Raw genomic sequence first — 21,106 nt, 5'->3', positions numbered from 1 at the left:
TTCGCGGATAATCGCTATATAAGTGGAGTGTTTTATTATCACTTTACGTATCCGATCTGCACAAACCCTACATCAATAGTCAGTCGACACAGTAGATTATAAAAGTACCGTCTAACACTCACAGGAAGCTTAAAGAATAGAAGAAAGTGCTTGAGGAAATTATTCTATTGGACGAGGGAAAGTAAATGACAGACGTTTTACAATGATCTTGTCCTTAGATGCTGCGAACCCCCCCCCCCCCTCCCTCTTTTGAACACCCAAAAGAAAGGGATCAAGCGGGAGACCCCAGTTGAAGTATCTAGCATGGGAACATGTAGTCTTTGTCCTTGAAACACTTGATATAAAATTGCAAAATATCTTTAAATTCATTTCAGATTGATTTATTAAAGTGAATTGTGTAACAGATAATAACTCACAATTGAAATATTCATTAACAAACTATTTATTACTGGAAGGGAGTTGATCCCCACGCCCTAATTTGAGATTTACCCAATCCTCTGGAAAATTAAATTAAAAATGAATTGACCCAAAAGGACACTATTTTAAGGCACAAATGTCTGTGACTTTTTCCCCAGCTCCAGGGTTAATACTTTTAATCTCTTCTGTGCCAAATGTTTCAAAGTATTTGAAGAATTGGAATTTCAAGTACTTAACTTGATAGATACGTGGCTTCCTTCTTGCTGACCTTATCAATTGCACGTAATCAAGAGGTGAATAGACGTGAGCATTCTTCTGTTGTCTTTCAACTGTCGCATGTACGCTATCCACCTCATCTGCGTGTAACCCCGCTCAGGGATTTTTTACACCAAAATCTTTTCATATTTGATGCAAAACAATCTCAGAGCTGTGGCTAACACACGGTTACAGTTTTGATAAGTGGGGTCATCAGAGATCACGGTGACTGTATCAAAATGATCTTTTTTATTCATTAAACTCATATAAACATTTCGCAAACTCATTAGCAGTGAATGACCCCACTGTCTCGTTCCAGAGACAGGAAAGACAGTCATCAGTCCCTTAATTATAAATTGAGTACTAAAAAATATGCACCTGCAGTTTAGTTTAGTATACAGTGCAGAAGCTTTCAGTGCAGGAACAAGTAGCACACGCTGTACACATTCCTCTCATCCCAACTCATCCACTGCCACACTAAATATCTTGCTTCGGTCTTCGCCACTTATCTTCTTGCATTGGTGATACTGTGCTTTACACGAGCATCGACCCACCATTGAGACTGCCTATTTTAATGATTGAACATATTTATTTGACTCATTGTCTAATCTTCTGCCAACATAAGCCTTGTCTTGCTCCGTTAAGCGTTTGTTCAAATATTTCTTCGAGATTTTTCTACTTTTGGTTCCCTCACACGTCATCCCCTTCCATCCTACTCTGTCCACCTCATCGTATTCCTCACTGTCCACATCTTCACTTTCCACTCTACCACGGTCACTGCCACCTCTACACTTTCCACCCTACCGTGGTCACTGTCTACATCTTAACCTTCCACCCTACCATGGTCACTATCCACCTCTTAACCTTCCAAACTAATATGGTCATTGTCCACCTCATTATCTTCCACCCTACCTACAGCTGCCCTACCACTGTTACTGTCCACCTCATCTTACACCATACCGCTGTACATCTCATCATCTTTTCCCCTGTCTCTCTCCACCTCATCATTTCTGATCCTCTCACTGTCCATCTCATCACCTTCTTTACCGCTTTCACTCTCCTCTCACCACTACTAATATTACAAAAGTTAAACATTTCTTCATCAATACTAAACTAAATATCCATGTCAGATTGTACATCAACAATTCCGAGACAGATAGATTCAGAATGTCCTGAAAAGGCTCAAGGGTTTCTCTGTGCAATTGCACATCAGGTGATTCAAGAAGCTTTCGTCTTTTGGCTTGCATCTGAGTCTCTAAACCGAGTTGAAGCATTCGTTTACCACGGGTGTAAGACAGCATGACGTTAAGCAGTTTACATAAGTAAAACAAAACAAGTGAGCTAATTATCTTCAATAATGACAGAGAACAAAAGCTATTAGAGCAATATCAGTCCATGTATTTTAATAGCTTTTAGAGAATTTTAAGAAACATTTTTTTTCTTGGGTGTATTTCATTATGCCAACAGTGTAACTACATTTGAAGTATACCTCTCAATATCAATATCAAGAAATGAGAGTACGATGTTTAATTATAAATGGATAAATTATTAAAAAGATCAAATAAATACATGAGCCAGTCTATGATTTAAACAATGATGCTATTGGCTTAGATTTTTTTAACTCATCAAGTTGAGGAAAAGGCATTGTTGTAAATGAGACCAATCACCTGACGTTAAAACCATCAAGAAGGAATCACAACGGAGATAGACGTTTTGAGACCGGCAATTTAAAGACCCAATGGACTTGTACGGTATGATCACATGTCAAATTCGCCAATTTAGAGTTCCGTGTTTTCTTAGATATTAATAGTCATGGTGTATCGTATGGTATAGAATGAATTAAGCCAATAAAACGATTTCATGCCGATCGCGGACTTAGACGGTTTGCGCGCGACGCCATCGATGTGTTATAAAGGCAGATAAATATTAGTGAATTTTAAGCATGTTCTTTAGAAGTGTGGAAATATTAATTGTATTTCAGATTTTGTTATAAAAGTGTAGGTTTTAAAATTTTAGGTATATCTATTAATATTTTTAATTAAACTAGTAGACTGCTAGTGCTTTTGGAGTATCTTAGCTGCTATGAAAGAATAATTTAGAGAGAAATACATGAATATTCTATAAGTTGAAATTTGACACCTAGATCGACGACTATGTCGTGCATCTGTGTTATTTCTACCATCTTGTTTCAATTTAGACTTTCAATTTTTTTTGGCATTATTATGCTACCTATCTCTTTCCATAGATCAAGTTAGACGAATCATTTTGACATTACTTGATAAAAGGGAGGAAGGCTAAAACTGCGGGCCTATTATTAAAATGAGCTGAGAAGCACTGGTTAAGTAAAAGACAGCCAGTCTGTGGGCTGTCAGAACTCTAATGTTATCTTGAAATATATTTAAGCAAATTTTGTTCTATCCAAAATGAAGACAAAATCCAAAAAAATTGATCGAGATCTAGTTCACTTACATAAAATTGTCTAAACAAATACAGTGTCAAATGCTGTTGCATAGATGACGGTTGGAAGATTCTAAAAGTCTGTTGACAAAATTATTCTTTGGATGAGACTTTAGAAAGAAAAAGAAAACGAGTTCATACCTAAATCATATTTTTTTTCTATTGATAAACGTGTTCTTCCTACTGTTTAGATAAAATAGAATGAGTTCATTTGGATGAATAAAACATATTTTTATTTATTATTATTATTATTATTTATTATTATTATTATTATTATTATTATATTATTAATTATTATTATTATTATTATTATTATATTATATTCATATCATCATATCATCATCATCATCATCATCATCATCATCATCATCATCATCATCATCATCATTATTATTATTATTAATATTATTATTATTATCATTATTATTATTATTATTATTATTATTATTAATTATTATTATTATTATTATTATTATTATATTATTATTATTATTATTATTATATTAACAATCATATGTTATTTCTTTCCATTGATAAACGTTTTCAATTCTATTGTTTAGATAAAATAAAATGAGGTCATACCAGAATCATATGTTTTCTATTGATAAACCTATCCTTCCTGCTGTGTAGATAAAATAAAAAGAATTGACCGATATGGACTTCTTTTGTGGAATATTAGAATCCCTTAGGAAATGTTTTACAAACCTGAAATTGTGCCGCGTAAACTAAATAAATAATTATACATGCTCCGTTTGCAGTAAAAGCCAATCTAGTCTGACAACTCGTGTTCTCTGTTTAATAAACTTGAATAGTATAGGATTCAATAGTCTGATGTCACTTCCGCCCAGCAACGAGCAGCTTGGTTCCTAACAAAGAAAATAGGTACTTTTTATTCTTCATGCTGGCTAGAACTTTTGATCAGATTTATAAATTTTTTCTCCTCTTGGAGAAGTACTTCAAAAGGGCGTCCGCCATTGTTCCGATCGTTTAGAACCATTTACTAAGTTACTATGCGTCATTACGAGGGAAGTGACGCCATGACTGTTGAATCCTATCATGCCGCTTAAACGAACCGAATACATTATAGATTGCACGGTGCTTCTCTCGATGCACACTTGAATAAACTATCATTGTGCAGTAGCTGATTTTTAAAGATCATTTGAGTCAACCGTTGTGCGGCTATGTGATCTTGGGGTATGACACTCGCTTTCGAATCGGAAGCGTCTGGGTTCGAGCCTCGCTCAGTGCATAGTGGAGTCATTGGAAAAGTCTCTTTAATCACATTCTCTCATTGTATTCAGGTGTAAAATGAGAACCTGGCCGTTAACAGCGTTGTCTCTGTCAGAAAAAAAAATGTAATATCGCCCATATCTCGTGCTATATGTTACGTGTTGCTGTTGGTCAGGGACCCCTTGTAAAGTGCTATGAGCACATTTAGTGGATATTGCTCTATATAAAAGCTCCAGCTCAAGATTTGATAAAAATACCTTCAATTAATGAAATGTTTGAAAGTTACTCGTATATCAATCAGTTTATTTTCTTCAACAATAGGAAAAAAATCCTCATTTCGATCATTGTGGCATTAAATTGAACGCTTATTATCGTTAATTTCAACATTTTTAAAAAAGCACGTGAGCTTTTCTATAGAGTAGTATCCACTAAACGTGCTCAAAGCACTTTAAAAAGGGTCCATGACGAACAGCAATAAGTAAATTTTTACAAACAAGACACGACGCCTGTTAGGCAATATTACAGTTTTTGTTTCCAACAGGGACAACGCTGTTAAAGGCCAGGTACTCGTTTTACACCCAATTAAGGTTAAAGTATATGAGTAAAGAGTCTTTTCCAAGGAGTCCACTATGCGCCGACGAGACTCGAACCCAGGACCGGCAGATTCGAAAGCGAGTTTCATACCACAAGACTACAGAGCCACACGTACGGTAAATAATATTGCTTTACGATTAATGGTCATTCATTGTGTTTCAGCTAGTCTGCGATTGTTAAAGCCCTTGGACAACAACACAGAGATAAAGATAGATGGACCACACGCAATAGAGTTGAAATTTGACATATATACCAATCCCAAGGATGTGACATATACGCTTACCAAAAATGGGGTGGAAGTGGAACAGGATAAATACAAAGCAACAATTGAACCCTCGGGAAAGCCCTTCAGCATGTCATTGTTCATTTCTATAGATAAATCGTTGAACAAGGACAATGCTACCTACGATTTCAACATTGTCAATGCAGTGAGGAAATGTTTAAAAATAACTTTCAAAATTATAGTGATTGGAGGTAAGGTCTACAATACTGATAGTAGATTTAGAATCAATGATAACACACGAACAGATATACTCTTCTCTCCCTCACCCCCCCCCCCTTCTCTCTCTCTCTCTCTCTCTCTCTCTCTCTCTCTCTTTCTCTCTCTACCTATCTATCTCTCTATGTCTCTCCATGCTCTGTCTCAAACACCACCCCCCCCCCCCTAAACACAAGTACACACACTCCCTTACACACATACCAAACAAGATTTTTACTTTTTCTTAATATGATTCTCTGTGGGGAGATAGTAAACTCTTAAAGCAAACTCTAATCTCCCATCGTTATAAAAGACAGATTGTCCGTCAATTCTTTTTTTAACAATTCTTTTCTATTGTAAATTAAATCAAATTGAGCTTTTATATAGCGCAATATCCACTGAACGTGCTCAAAGCGCTTTACAAGGGGTCCCTGGTCAACAGCAACATTTAATATTAGGACAGGACAAGGCGATTTTACAATTTTTGGACAAAGACAACGCTGTTAACGGCAAGGTACTAATTTGACATCTGAGTACGGTGAGATAATGTGAGTAAAGAGTCTTTTCCAAGGACTCAACTATGCGCCGAGCGCAAGGCTCGAACCCAGGACCTTCTGATCCGAAAGCGAGTGTCATACCACTAGACCACATAGCCGCACAATTATATTTTGTTTAAACTGTATTTTATTTAAATTGAATTAAAAGTAAGTAAATTGCATGTAATGATTTTGGGAATTGCGGTATGAAACAATGTGATTTTCTTTGATCGTGATTCAATAATAATTCAACAAATTTCCATCATTTTTAAGGTTCAGCATTTTTCTCAAAAAATGTCAATGATTATAGGGAATGAGATTAGCGAAAGAGTAGCGTACCTTGGTTGGACGTCACCGGTGGAGAAGTTATTTGTAAACAAAGCAACTACAAGTCAAGCGCTCCAAATAAAAAAAAATATTATTCATATTTCTGTAAAAATGCATATCATACTCAACGTTATGCATTTTTGTACATAAATATGAATAATAATTGTTGTATTTGGAACGCTTGGCTTGCAGTTGGTTTGTTTACAAATGACTTCTCCACCGGTGACGTCCAATCAAGGGACGCTACTCTTCCGCTAATCTCATTCCCTATACTTCATCTAATAACCTTCAATTACAGGAAATCATTTTTTTTAAATTTGAATACAATACCCGTATTTCTAGGGTTATTAACTTTGGTTACTATTGATGGTGTGCGCTTGGCTAAGAGGCTCACAACATTGCCATCCATCGGTATAACGGACTATCACACAAATCTATGTGTAACCTTGAAAGTTTATAGTCTGGTTAATACAGTTTAGTGAGAATTACGCATAAACGGGGATGGCAAAAAAAACAATAACAAAGACCCGAGTGACGTCAATGCATTCAATCTATAAAGAGGACGTACACCAACTTCACTTCCAACAATATTGAATCAAGAACTCAAAAATAGTAAATATAGTTTGAAACAACAACCGAAGAACTGATTTCAACAACACAAAGGAAACATCCAATTGCCTTAACTCACTCAATCCTAGAGATTTGTGCTACTTTTCAAAATTGGAAAAAATGTATTAAAAATGAGCATGTACATAAATAGTTATATTCAACTATCAGTAACATGCAAAAACTAAATACGTTGACTTTGATACTACGCCTATAATTTGTCTCATAAAAATGCAAGAAATAGGCATAGGCTAAAAGTAACCCGGGTAAACTAAGGTTATAGTCGGTGATAGGGTTGAGTGAGTTAACACACATAATGACATTCAAAAGCTAAGAACACTTGCTTTGGGCGGAGATTTATGGAGACTAACTGGATACTGGAAACAGACTGACACACACACACACACACACACACACACACACATTCACAACAAGCATCCATAAAGACTGCGCAGTCATATCAACTTCATTCACAATAGCGGTCATTGGTAAAAAAAAATAAATGCTTTTAAACGCTATAATTAATTGCCTGATCGGATCTATAGTAAGTGTTATTCTTATGGATCTTGGTAACCTATGTGAAAATGTTCGTGCTTTCTACTCGAATTTGCACAATTTCAGCCATTCTCTAGTAATGTGCGGTTATGTGGTGTAGTGGTTTGACACTGGCCTTCGGATCGGAAGGTGCATTGTTTAGGTACTTGGCTCACATTCTCTCCCAGTACTAGGGTTAAAATTAGTACTTGGCCGTTAACAGCATTGTCTCTCTCACGGGAAAAAATGTAAATATCGCCTAAAAGGCGTCATGTCTTGTCCTACATATTACTTGTTGCTGTTCTCAGAGACCGCCTGTAAAGCGCTTTGAGCAGGTTTAGTGATATGGCGCTATAAAAGAGCTCACATTTTTGTTTTGCTTTTATTCTTTTGAGTCTCGACGACATTACATTGGGGGGGGGGGAGGGGCAGAGACAACGCTGTTAATGACCAGGTACTCATTTTAAACATGAGTACGGTGAGAGAATATAAGTGAAGGGCCTTTTCCGAGGACTCAACTGTGAGCCGAGCGAGGCTCGAACCCAGGACCTCCAGATCCGAAAGCGAATGTCATGGATCAGCATGGCTCAGCGGTACGGTCTTTGCTTCGTACCCGAAAGGTACCGAGTTCGAGCGCCCGCCGCTGCGCTGTGTGGCATTGAGCAAGTCACGTCGCCCTAGCTCAATTTGCGGCGTTGCACTGCGGATGACGCATGGATTATTCCAATCTTCCCTTGGAATAGATCCTAGGGACAAATTTCCCCTATGGGATGAAATAAAGGGAAATTTATTTTATTTTTATTTTTTTTTTAAGGTCACATAGCCGCACGGTTTTGAACGGACATGTGACAACATTTCTTCTCTCCCCAGAGCCTGTTGTTCCGTACCCTGTGGTTACCATAAACGACGTCAACGTTGTAAATGGTTCCCAAAACTTGGTGTTCTCCAAAGAACAACCCCTGAAAATCGTGTGCTTCTCTCGTGGAACCTTAGGCACGGTGACCTCCTTTAAGTTCTGCTGCGATAACCAGGAAAAGGGTGACATTTGGGAGAAAAGGACTATAATACTGTATTTTATTATGTCCCTGGAAATGCACGAGCTACGCTGTTTGTGCAAGTTGAAACTTGACAGTGGAGAGGAGCCGTTTTTAGAAATGATCACCAAATTAAGAAGTAAGTTTGTTTCTTTTTAACTTTGTGAATAACATTTCTTTCTTTCTTGCATTCTCTCTTTCTCTCTTATTCTCCCACTTTCTTGATTTTTTTTTGTTCCTTTTTCTCTTTCTTGTTCTCTCTCTCTCTCTCTCTCTCTCCTCTCTCTCTCTCTTTCTCTCTCTCTCTATCTATCTCTCTCTCTCTATCTCTCTCTCGCTCTATCCCTGGTTTTTTTCTCTCTCCCTCTCTCTGCATCACCCATTCTCTCTCCCTCCCTCCGTCTCTCCCTCTCTCCCTCTCTATCTATCTATCTATCTATCTATCTATCTATCTATCTATCTCTCGCAAGAAGCCTGGTGCGAGTAATGGAAAAAGGGATAAGCCAACAGGAGGGGAACTAATTGAAGATCCCTGTAAAAGTCTCCCAGGTCTACAGGATCAACCATGAAAATACTGGGTACCTGAAATAGACTACGGTCAAAACATACAAGAACAGCTGCCAACATGTACAAAGGGGGGCTCCAAGAATCACCAACATGCCCAAAGTGAACCAAGCACCACAAGATGCAAACTACCTCGTACTAGATTGCCAAGAGACAAAACTGGAGGGGGGATTTAAAACCATCAACAAATGTGATGATGACTTCGGAACCTGGATTGATACCTTGAACATAGAAGTGTAGCCGAACGATACTACTACTACTATCTATCTCTTTATTCATTTGTTTCTTGTATTCTTTCTTTATTTCTCTTCTCTCTCTCTCTCTCTCTCTCTCTCTCTCTCTCTCTCTCTCTCTCTCTCTCTCTCTATCTATCTATCTATCTATCTATATATCTATTTATCTATCTATACATACATACATATATATATATATATATATATATATAGACATATTGCCTTCTCTTCTATCAATTCTCTGTGTGACTCACTGCCACAAGACAATACAATGTGTAGGAGTGATTGGGATACTGAAAATTTATTGTTAAAAGAAAATAAACAAATATGATTATAAAATCTTTTTTTTTTAAAAAGAACAACACACTTATCACAGAACGTTTCGGACTCAAAATCCTTATTCAACAAACAACTATAATAAAAAGAGACAAGACAACATAAAAACATTGCTGTAAAACCAGTTTGACGCCAGAAAAACATTCGGCACGTCCTTTCTGTACTAAAATCTTAGAATGAATACCGTAGAACGTCTGACTTTGAAAATTTACTGTCAATTTTGAGAATAGTGTATTTCTTTTATATAGAAGAATATAATACAGATTTCGAAAGAGCAAAACATGGAGAAAAATAACATTTTTGATTGGGGTCTTTTTTACTTTTGATTCACTCCGCCATAATACCCACTTTTTTCCGAAAGGCTAACGTCAGTTGTTCATTTTACACCGGAGTGCGGTAAGAGATGTGAATGAAGAACATTTTTCATGTACTTTACTATGCGCTGCTCAGTGCGGTTCTCGAATCCTGGACCTTGCGGTCTGAAGGCAGCTGCTTCTATTGGTGCTCACACTTCAATTTTATGACGATCGACCCGATCTGCAAATTCCGTACGGCACTCGTGCACCGTCACAAACCCACTCAGAATCTTCGTAACAACGCACCATTTAACTTGATGCTCTGCGGTTTCGGGCTCATTACCACTACGGGTACAAGTTCAACATCTACCTTCTCGATGTTCTTGCTTCTGCCCACACAGGAGCGCAATACTCCACGGCGGAATAGCATAGTGCCAATGGGGACGTCCACAGGAGCGCTTGATTAGCACCCCAAGTTGATCCCGCCAGCTTCCTTAGAAGACGATTGCGTTTCTCTAACTTCCGGGCAACACTTTTGAGATGCATCCGATAGCTACGACTGCGGCCCAGCGTCACCCGCAGGTATTTTGGATGCGGCTCATATGGGAGAGACTGGTCCCCGACAATGACTTTCAGTTTAGAATGTGCCAGCCATTGCATAGGTGAAATGCAGTGGCCACAGATTTTGAAGTGTTCGTCTTCGGATAACACTTGTCGAAGTAGGCTTTGATTCTGGTGACGTCCTCGCTAGTACGCTCTCGAGACGAGTCCACACTTTACTTTGAGTAACGAGTCCCCAGTAGTCCGCGTATCCCAGCCTCAAGGAGGAAGTGTTCGGCATTTCACTAATGTAGACATTCAACAACATTGGCGCCAGGACAGATTCCCGGTGGCCTCCACTCTTCAGGTTTCTAACTTTAATCGTAGCATCTCCCAACGAGACGTGTCTTTCTTCTAAGATTGAAGAGAATAGCTTTACCTTATGATCTTTTCAAGTTTGATCATTAATCCTTCGTAACAGACATTACCTTACCCCGCCGATAGGTCTTTAAATACAGCACAAAATTGCTGTTTCCTCTCGAACCCTGCCTCAAAATGCTATGTAAGAGCAATGACCTGTTCCGTGGTATACCTCCTTTTCCTGAAGCCCGCCTGCTCGGGTGGCAGGGAAGCGTCTAGGACTGGTCCCAATCGGTTTAATAGAACTCGCTCCAAAAGTTTGTACAAGCACTTCAGAAGTGAAATTAGTCTGTAACTGTCGGCCTCCTTTGCCAGTTTCCCTGTTTTCAGGATGGCAACTATCTTAGTGTGCTTCCATACTTGTGGGAGCTTTCCTTTTTCAAGGACTTAGGACATTGCCTTTGCCAGCCAGATCCGTGCCCCGGGTCCCCGATGCGTCACCATATCGGATAAATGTCGTCTACCCCTGCTGCATGGCCGTTTTTGACATTGCGAATGGCTGCGCCCATTTCTTGGGGCCTGAACGGGGATGTCCAGTCCAACTCCTCCGTAGGTAGCTCAAAAGCCTGATTAGGGAACCGTTTGCAAAAGTTCTTTATCTTCCTGGCAATTGTGCCTGCCTCACATTCCGGCGCAGCCTTCGCAAAGTTCCGGTACCGATCCAATTTCTTTATCATTCACCAAGCGTGGCGGCAAAGGTGTGTATTGTAAAGTCGAGACTTTCCACGGTCTACCGCCACCTTTCTTCCTTCCTTCTGTCAGTGACTGAAGTAGTCTATTGGCTACGTCCTGTGACTGGGTCTGTTGGCACTCCTTGTACAGCTTTTTGGACTTTTCTGTCCAGCACCCTCTTAATCGCCACCCCCACTGTGACAAGAACCGGCCTGTCTTGGCTGTGTGGGAAGACGCCGAGGACTGTCCACTTCAACTGCAGCGGTTATCCGTTCTCTCTCTTCGTGACGAGGGTGAGATTAGGAGTATGCTCCTTCTTATACCCCAAAAGGTATCCTTGTCTGTAAGGTCGTACACCGGGTGTAGATGGTTACAGTATATTCATGAATGGAGTTGTTTATCTGCCTCATTGCAGTCTCGGTAGCCCCATTCGTGATGGAGGCTATCAAAGTCTCTCAGACAATCGGAAGGATGCCATGGCTAATCACCTTGACCAGTGGCATACTCAAAGTGACTCTGGGTGGTTTTTAGATGCTGTGCAAATACAGCCCACCCACCTTCACGGAAATTCAATTTACCCAGTTGCTGTCCGTTCATTGCGTTCATGAATAAAGATGGGTCTCCTCTAGTAATAGGATATCGACGCTATGGACGGCCAGTAGCTTTGACACAAGCTCCTTTTTGCCATACTCTGGCTCTCGATATTGAGGGACAAATTGTGCGGCAGGTCCTTAGCCCTAGTATTTCATTTTCCAGTTGTAGGTATGTTGGGACGTTCGCTTATTTCTCGACCGTGCCGACGGCCATAGCGACATTAACGCCGTAGCATTTGGCTAGGCGGCAGACCACTTTGCCATTGATGAATCTGAATATTGGGCCTGAAATCATTAGAAGTAGTTCGGAGTCCGGGATGGCCGAGACCATTCGTGCTCCGGGTTGGATCTCAATTAGTCACATATCAGGGCGGGCCGTTCAGGGGCCCGCAATAGGCTCGGCATGAGGGATGGTTTCGTGAAGGTCCACCGGAATTACTCCTTTGCCTCCGATATGCCTCAAGCTCCCCCACCAAAGACAAGGTAGGAGATCCACGAGGGAGGGCCTGAAGGCGAGAGTCATACCGCAAGACCACATAGACGCAGAGCTTTTGAAAAGGATGGCTATAACACTTTAATGCTGACAATCCAATTACTCAGACATGAATATAAAATTTCCAATCAACAAATCAAAGTAAGTAAAATGAATAATAAAGAAAAGCAAACAATAACAATGATAATAATAATAATAATAATAATAATAATAATAATAATAATAATAATAATAATAATAATAATAATAATAATAATAATAATCATAGTAATATAATAATAAATAATAATAATAATAATAATAATAATAATAATAATAATAATAATAATAATAAGAACAATAATAATAATTAATAATAATAATAATAAAATAATAATAATATAATATAATAAATAATAATAATAATAATAATAAAATAATAATAATATAATAATAATAATAATAATAATAATAATAATAATAATAATAATAATAATAATAATAATAATAATAATAATAATAATAATAATAATAATAATAATAATAATAATATATATATAAATAATATATAATAATAATAATAATAAAATATAATAATAATAAATAATAATAATAATAATAATAATAATAATTAATAATAATAATAATAATAATAATAATAATAATATATAATAAAATAATTAATAATAATAAATAATAATAATAATAATAATAATAATAAAATAATATAATAATAATAATAATAATAAATAATAATAATAATAATAATAATAATAATAATAATAATAATAATAATAATAATAATAATAATAATAATAATATAATAATAATAATAATAATAAATAATAAATAATAATAATAATAATAATAATAATAATAATAATAATAATAAAATAATAATAATAATAATAATAAATAATAATAATAATAATAAATAATTAATAATAATAATAGTAATAAAAAAGAAGAAAAAAGAAAAGAAAAGAAGGGAAAAAGAAGAAGAAGAAGAAGAAGAAGAAGAAGAAGAAGAAGAAGAAGAAGAAGAAGAAGAAGAAGAAGAAGAAGAAGAAGAAGAAGAAGAAGAAGAAGAAGAAGAAGAAGAAGAAGGAGAAGAACATTATATTTAATTTGATAAATAGATCAAAACTGAGTTTGCAATGCCTAATTAAATTAATATAGAAATGTTTCTTCCTTGTACATTTCAGCAAAACCTGTCTTAGCGAATGAAGATATGAGCCCGCTTCATTTATTTCCGATTGGATCCGATATTGAAATCCCCATCCTAGTATACTCCAATCCGAAGCCTAACAGCTTCCATCTGAGTAAAAGCGGAATCGCAATGAGAATGGACGATTTCAAAGTCACTATCGAGCCTGGGAATAAGCCCATACACAGCTGGGTGATTTTGAATATGAATGAGATGATGACCGACAAAATCGGCGATTACTTGTTGTCAATTGGAAATGGACTGAACGGATCTTTGGATTACGCCTTCTCTCTCAATATTACGAATAGTAAGATCATTTTGAAATTATATAGCTGTGAAAAGAAACAAAAAAAATTGAACTTTACATTATATTATAGCGCAATATCCCCTAAAAGATCCAACAATTGACGACGGCTTTCAAGCTGAGATTGGTGGAAAATTTGCAACTCTCAGAGGTGTCGTCTTGGAGATAAATCACAACACGGTAAAATTCAATCAAATTATTCATGATTCAGAATAGGGCATTAAAAAATTCACAAACCATGGATCTCGAGCCAAATTCTAAACATTTGCGATAGGATTCGCCAGTTAGATATGGCAAAGTACATTAAGGAAGATGACTCAAATGACTATCACACGGTTAACAATTGTTTATGGAAAATGATAAGAGGTGCCAGAGAACAATGGATAAATGAACAATCCAGTACGGATATGTGGTCTTGTGGTATGACACTCACTTTCGGATCGGAAGGTCCTGGGCTCGAGCCTCGCTACCTGCCGTTAAACAGCGTTGTCTCTGTCGGAAATAAAATTATAATATCGCCTAATAGGCACAATGCCTCGTTCTACATGTTACGTGTTGCTGATGATTAGGGACCCCTTGTAAAAATAAAAGCTCATTGTAAAGCTCATTTTTTATGACATTGAAAACGAGGTGACTAAAGGAAGCCACCGGAAAGCGTACCTGAAGCATTTAACTACCCACCACACTACCAGGACTTTTACATTTATTGAAGACAACAGTAAAGGGAAGCTTTTAAAAGAAGCCAATGCTATTCTTGATAGATGGACAGAATGCTGCAGACATGTATACGACTACCAACACAATTCTGTTACTTATATAATTTACTACACAATCCAAACAACACAAACTTCATTGCCAGTGTTCAGAGAAGTAGGGTTGGATGACATCCCAGCAGAATCCTTAAAACATGGAGGAGACAAAATCACTGGCAGCATGGCAATGCTATTTCAAAAAAAGACCCGTCAGGCGAAAGATTGGCCAACGAAATGAGCTAAATCTCTTACGATCCCCCCCCCCCTCCTCTCCCACCCTCCCCTCAAGTAAAGCAACTCAAGTCAATGTCGAAATGATAGGACAGTCATCGTGATCTGTTATTTTGGCAGGATTAAGAAATGGTACTGGACGTTCTGAAACATGAAGCAGAAGAACATGTTCCAGTCAAAATGAGCTGGTATAGGACCTGATATAAGCACTGTCGATCAAATCTATAAGTGTAGACTCATAATAGAATATGTAATGTCAAAGAGATCTTTACCAAAGTTTTATCGACTTTAGGAGGGCTTTGATAGGGTATGACTCGACAAACTATGGCACACAACTAAGCACAATTTGGAATATAAGAGGGGCTGATACAATTTATGAAGGCTCTTTACAAAAGCTGTAGCAATGCCGCTATTATGTACAACCAGAATGGCCAGTTCAAGAATCTTTACTGGCAAAGTTTAATGACTTTAGAGCTTTTACTTTCCTGGAGAAAACTATGACTTGACTGAAACCCAACACTATTTCCTTTCAACTATTTCAATTGGTAGAATAACTATCAATAGACTCAGATTTGTTGAGGGTGTTGATGTTTTAGTAGGATGTAATAAGGAATTACAAGATCTCACTTACCGGTTGGTCATCACATCAACCCCATTTGGAGAGCAAGTTAAAGGCAGTAAATGTGACTCATATAAGGGAACAACACAAAATAAGATCCACGTGTTTGGTCGACAAGGGTTTTTGGTAAAATTCTTGAAAATTCTCGGTAAGGAGTTAAGTCGATAAGTATTATTATGGACAATGCACCGCAGGCAGTACATACTGCATAGCATGTTATATCATATCAATTAAAGGGCGATTTGGGCCAACTGACCATTTAATACCCTGTGTTTTTAAATTTAATCAAAGATGAACCAGGAATTGATTATTTCTTTATCAAGCATTATTTTGAATCTATACATAAAGGAAGCATATTTGATACTGTTCCAAAGTAATACAGTTCTGTTAATAAAAATAAAATTCAATTTTCGCTAGTTTTGTATCTGTCAAATACGATTTAAAACCTGTCTCCTCTGGTAATTTTTGTACTCAAAAATTAAAATAAATCAGAAGTATCCATGAAGAATCAATAGCATTAGGCAAATCATTGATGAAATAAATGAACAACAAGGGTCTCAAGACACAGCCTTGGAGAATCCCACTTAAAATAGATTTAAACCCTAAATATTCCCCACCAATTGTTACCCAAAGAGGCTTATGACTTCCTTTCTTTGGTTTTATTGGTATGTACTTATAATATAATTCTAAGTTTATTTTTTTAGAAAAGTCCACGCGTCATCAACATTCATTTCGTTTTAAAATCTCCCAGTCAGTAACGCCCAGATCATACCTACACGCACCGTAATTTCCATTACAGTATTCTATGAATGTATCAGTTGAATCAATTACTTTGGACAAACGTTTAGTGAAAAATAAAATAGGTCATGGTCACTCTTTCCAATAGATGGTAACTGATCAATTCGATCAATCCATGAGTCATCATTGCGTAATACCAAATCCAGCAGATTACTTATTTGGTTTAATCTATGTCTATTTGCCCTGGTTACTATTAAGAACCCATCTCTAGTCGCTTTGATTGAGGATATTTGTAGCATGGTTCAAACCATACAATATGTGGAAAATTAAAATATCCAGTGATGATTATGCAATTTTATTTGTTCTTTCGAGTAATAGACAGGAAATTTTCTCGAATATTATTAACAAAATATAATGTTTGATGTCGTCATCCATTATAAATAAACGTAAGCGACGCACTTTCCTCGACGGGATATTCAAGATTGAGGTGCTGTACATCAAGCAAATCAGAAATATTTATACAAACGCCTCGACGACGCACATAATTCGTAAATAGACTATATCCTCTTAAGGAAAATTCAACCTCAGTATCAATCACTGATGGAACCTTCAACATTATTTCTGTCTTATTAATTTAGGTTTGTACGTTTCTATTAAGCAATCAATTGCAGATATCTTATTGAACTAGCAACAACATTTGGATAGAATACTACAAAAGTCATCTGTTACGTGATTCATATTCACCCAGTTTTTGGGATTTGTCTCACTAGAAGTAATTTGGTGCTGACAGACAATGCGTCTGATGAAGTTAGACTCTGTTGACGTATCCCACTCTTCCACGTTAAGACAGACCTGTCTATTGTTAATGACTTAGACATGGCTCATGAAGTTCTGAAATTAGATCTAAAATGTCGTAATTCTACGAATTTTTCGTAAAAGCAGGCAAATATAAATATCACAATATCACAATAATCCAATTATAAAAACACGTAACAGAATCGTTTTACAATCCGAGCAAAATTAGAGCGGCTGACCACAAACTGAACTAACAGATCTCACTTGCACAGCACAAAGGACAAGAAAGGCATTCATTAATGGCCAACAAAGTAATTTATTGCCAACTTTAAATAAAAATATACAGTGTGGCTTTTTTATTATTGACACATTTCAGATTTATATAACTCCAAAGGTATGTAAGATTCCATCAAACAAAGTTTTGCCATAGGTGCAGAATTTTTTAAAGTTTTGATTTATATAGGTTTTACCGGTGTGCGCCCTTTGGTAGCTGAGTTATGATACCATGAGTAGAAATTCACAGTGTGTTTGTTTTTAATTAATGAAATCATTCGAATGTTGACTAAAGTGAAGAATAGTATCAATAAAGATGAGAGAATGGTTCAGACATTTTAAGAGAGGAGAGAGGGAGTACGTGGGAAAGAAAGTATTGGATATACAATTAGCGTGAAAGAGAGGAGAGGGACGCCCAAAGACAAGATGGTGGATAGGGTAAAAAGGACGTTATATAAGAACTGGACCTGAAGGAAGATGGTGCTGTGAACCGAGATGCATGGAGATGTGGCATCCATTATGGCAACCCTGCAAACTGCAGGATAAGCTAGAAGAAGAAGAAGAAGAAGAAGAAGAAGAAGAAGAAGAAGAAGAAGAAGAAGAAGAAGAAGAAGAAGAGGTAGAAGGAGAAGATTCACATTCTCCCAACGTAGTCAGGTGTAAAATGAGTAACTTGTAGTTAACAGCGTTGTCTCATCCCAAAAAAGTGTAATATCGTCCTACAGACGACATGTCCCGTCTTACAAATTAAGAGTTGCTGTTGGATATGGACTCCTTGTAAAGCGCTTTGAGCATGTTTAGTGGATATTGTGCTATATAAAAGCTCAAGTTGTATTTTTTTTTCATACATAACACCGTTTGAAGTCGGGTGGTTACAATAAATGTATTTTCATGATCTCCCACAGCTACCCAGATGGCTTCTATGCGAGAGGATTACATTACCTCCACCATCATGATTCTATCCGGTTTGGTGGTCGTCATCCTTCTGGTGGCAGTGTTGTTGACAAGAGGTAACTATAGTGAAGATGATGATGATGATGTTGATGATGATGATGATGATGATGATGATGATGATGATGATGATGGTGATGATGATGATGATGATGATGATGATAATTATGATGATGATAATTATGATGATGATGATGATGATGATGATGATGATGATGATGATGATGATGATGATGATGATGATGATGATGATCTGTAAGACACTATTTTGATTTTTTTAGATAGATACAATGACCCTCCTCTTGGTAAATACGCTCAAATTATGGACCTTGCGATGTCTTTATTAAAATCTCAGGTTTGACAATTTTTACCAAGATGAGGGTCAATTGATATCGATCGATATTTGAAGGACGAATGTCTGGCCACATTTTTGAATACGTGTCTTTCCACAGAATGGCAGTTACTGGTGAATGAAGCATATCAATGTTTTGTTCATTATTCATGGCGTCTGAATATGTTGTGGGGCGCTCTAAGGAAATATTTTGCATGCAGCTGGAAGTACATTTCGAATATGACAAATGTGCGGCTAATGTTCGGTCATGCGGTTATGCGTTATGACACTTACTTTAAGATCGGAAGTTCTGGGTTCGAGCCTTGTTCGGCGTTTAGTTGAGTCTCTGGTCGTACTCGGGTGTAAAATGGATACGTGGCCTTAAACAGCATTGTCTCTGTCGAAGAATTATAATATCGCCTTACAAGCTACATGTTTACCTGTTGTTTTTGGTCATGGACCCTTTATAAAGCGCTTTGAGCACGTTTAGTGGATATTGCACTTCATAAAAAAGCTAATGTTTACTTACATTAGTTTTTCAGACTTATCGTAGATATTCGAGATTCACAACAACAAAAAACATGATGGTTTGCTTTTTCTATATACTATTACAAAAATTGAAAGTAGATAGGTAAAAATTACCCTATAATTATTCTAAATGTATATTCTTCCTTGAGCTATGACTGGAACATTGAAATGTAAAACGCTAAGCGTATGGTAGACTTTAAAACCGTTTTCCTCTGAAACTCTTTTCTGCATGTTCCTCACTTGATATCTATCAGTCAACCAATTTTAAACATCTTATCATGAAACAAACGACGAAATGCAGAAAACTATCGTCGTTTTTGACGTGCACTTAGTTGCAGGTCTGATAACCCAATATATTGTGGGTTCATTGTTGTAGTCGAAATTTGAAAATATGACTCAAGACATTGTCCATTACAAGAGTGTTAAACTAGGCCCATAATTGCATTCGGATATCAGACCTCCATACATACTCGCGTCCAACAGAAAGTTCAAGGGGGGGGGGTTGTTATCATCTTTTTTTATCACATCTAAAGAAATTTTCTCGTATTTCATATCATTTTATAGAAGAATGAATTTTCCATATACCTACAGGTGAAAAATGTATTCATTGACAGCTATTAGTATTCAAAGTACGGTCGTTTAAAATTAAAGTACAAAGTTTGGTTGTCGCAAGTTAACACAGAAAATGCGCATGAATTGTCCTTGTCATGTCCAAGTGTTTTTAAAAAAATGTTTTCATTTAGCCAGAATACCATTGGTTACTGTCATTGGCTGGAATTTCCGGTGATGTGGCAAATGTAATCCATGCCATTAAAAGAACTGTATATAAACTGTTCAATAAGTACATAACTATGAGATAGCCAAGGACCTACCGAAATCTGGCCGTCCTAATGAATGAGAGAACGACGGAATCATTCTTTTTCACGAAAACGCTTTGTTTGAAATGTTGAATACAATAGGTTCCAATAGTCTGATGTCACGTCCGCCCAGCAACCAGCAGCTTGGTTCTAACCAAAGAAAATCGGTACATTTTATTCTTCATGCTGGCTAGAATTTTTCACAAGTCATGTGCTCAGAATGTATAAATGTCAAAACATGATTATATTTATAATGTGTTTCTCCTCTGGATACACTTTAATGCTCGTCAAAGAAGTATTTCATGAGGGCGGTGGTGGAGATAATGGCTTCCGCAATTGTTCCCATAGTTTAGAACCAGTTACAATGCGGTTTTACGAGGAAAGTGACGTCACGACTGTTGAACCCTATTTGGAACAAGCTAAACGAAAAACATATCGATGCATTAACTCCATTAATGAGACACCGAATTCAGGACTCGGGGCAAAATACTGAACACAGCTACGTGTGAAATTCAATCGAAGTAATTTTTAACAAATTAATGTACAAAATATTCTATTGATAAGGATGTTTAAAATCTTTTCTTGTAAAGAATATTTTATCTTCTTTCGTTTGATCAGTAACAACAGGTAAAATTCCTATACTTCATGTTGGAGGTCACAGAGCGTATTGTGTCAACATGTGGCAACCAAATTTCATCCTTCAATTTTAAATGGTCAAATCTTGAAGACAGAAATCCGCAGAAAAAAACAAAGCATTCTTTCCCATTTGTGTCAATGCATGACATAATCAGTCGGAAGGTGAAAATTTTGGATTTGCATTTTCTGGCATTTTCTGAAAGAATATGCTACTCGGAGCATTTTAATCTTTATTTGAAGTAAATCGGGTGATTTTTCATGAAGTTATGGTCAGATGGACGGGAAAGGTA

The 21,106-nt window shown here is 36.8% G+C and overlaps 1 protein-coding gene across 1 annotated transcript in view; it reads left to right on the top strand.

The window, feature by feature from the left end:
* The window catches only part of LOC144979042 (uncharacterized), a 59,375-nt gene that overhangs the window by 36,308 nt on the left and 1,961 nt on the right, over positions 1-21,106 (top strand). The window contains exons 19-22 of the mRNA XM_078925658.1: positions 5,116-5,427; positions 8,305-8,607; positions 13,800-14,108; positions 18,419-18,523. Coding sequence (XP_078781784.1) covers positions 5,116-5,427; positions 8,305-8,607; positions 13,800-14,108; positions 18,419-18,523 — 1,029 coding nt within the window. The remainder of the gene's footprint in view (positions 1-5,115; positions 5,428-8,304; positions 8,608-13,799; positions 14,109-18,418; positions 18,524-21,106) is intronic.

Source organism: Berghia stephanieae, chromosome 8, assembly GCF_034508935.2.
Source record: "Berghia stephanieae isolate SIO BIC M18660-M18661 chromosome 8, UCSD_Bste_1.3, whole genome shotgun sequence".
NCBI lineage: Eukaryota > Metazoa > Mollusca > Gastropoda > Nudibranchia > Aeolidiidae > Berghia > Berghia stephanieae.
This window is presented reverse-complemented; position numbering and strand designations above follow the sequence as displayed.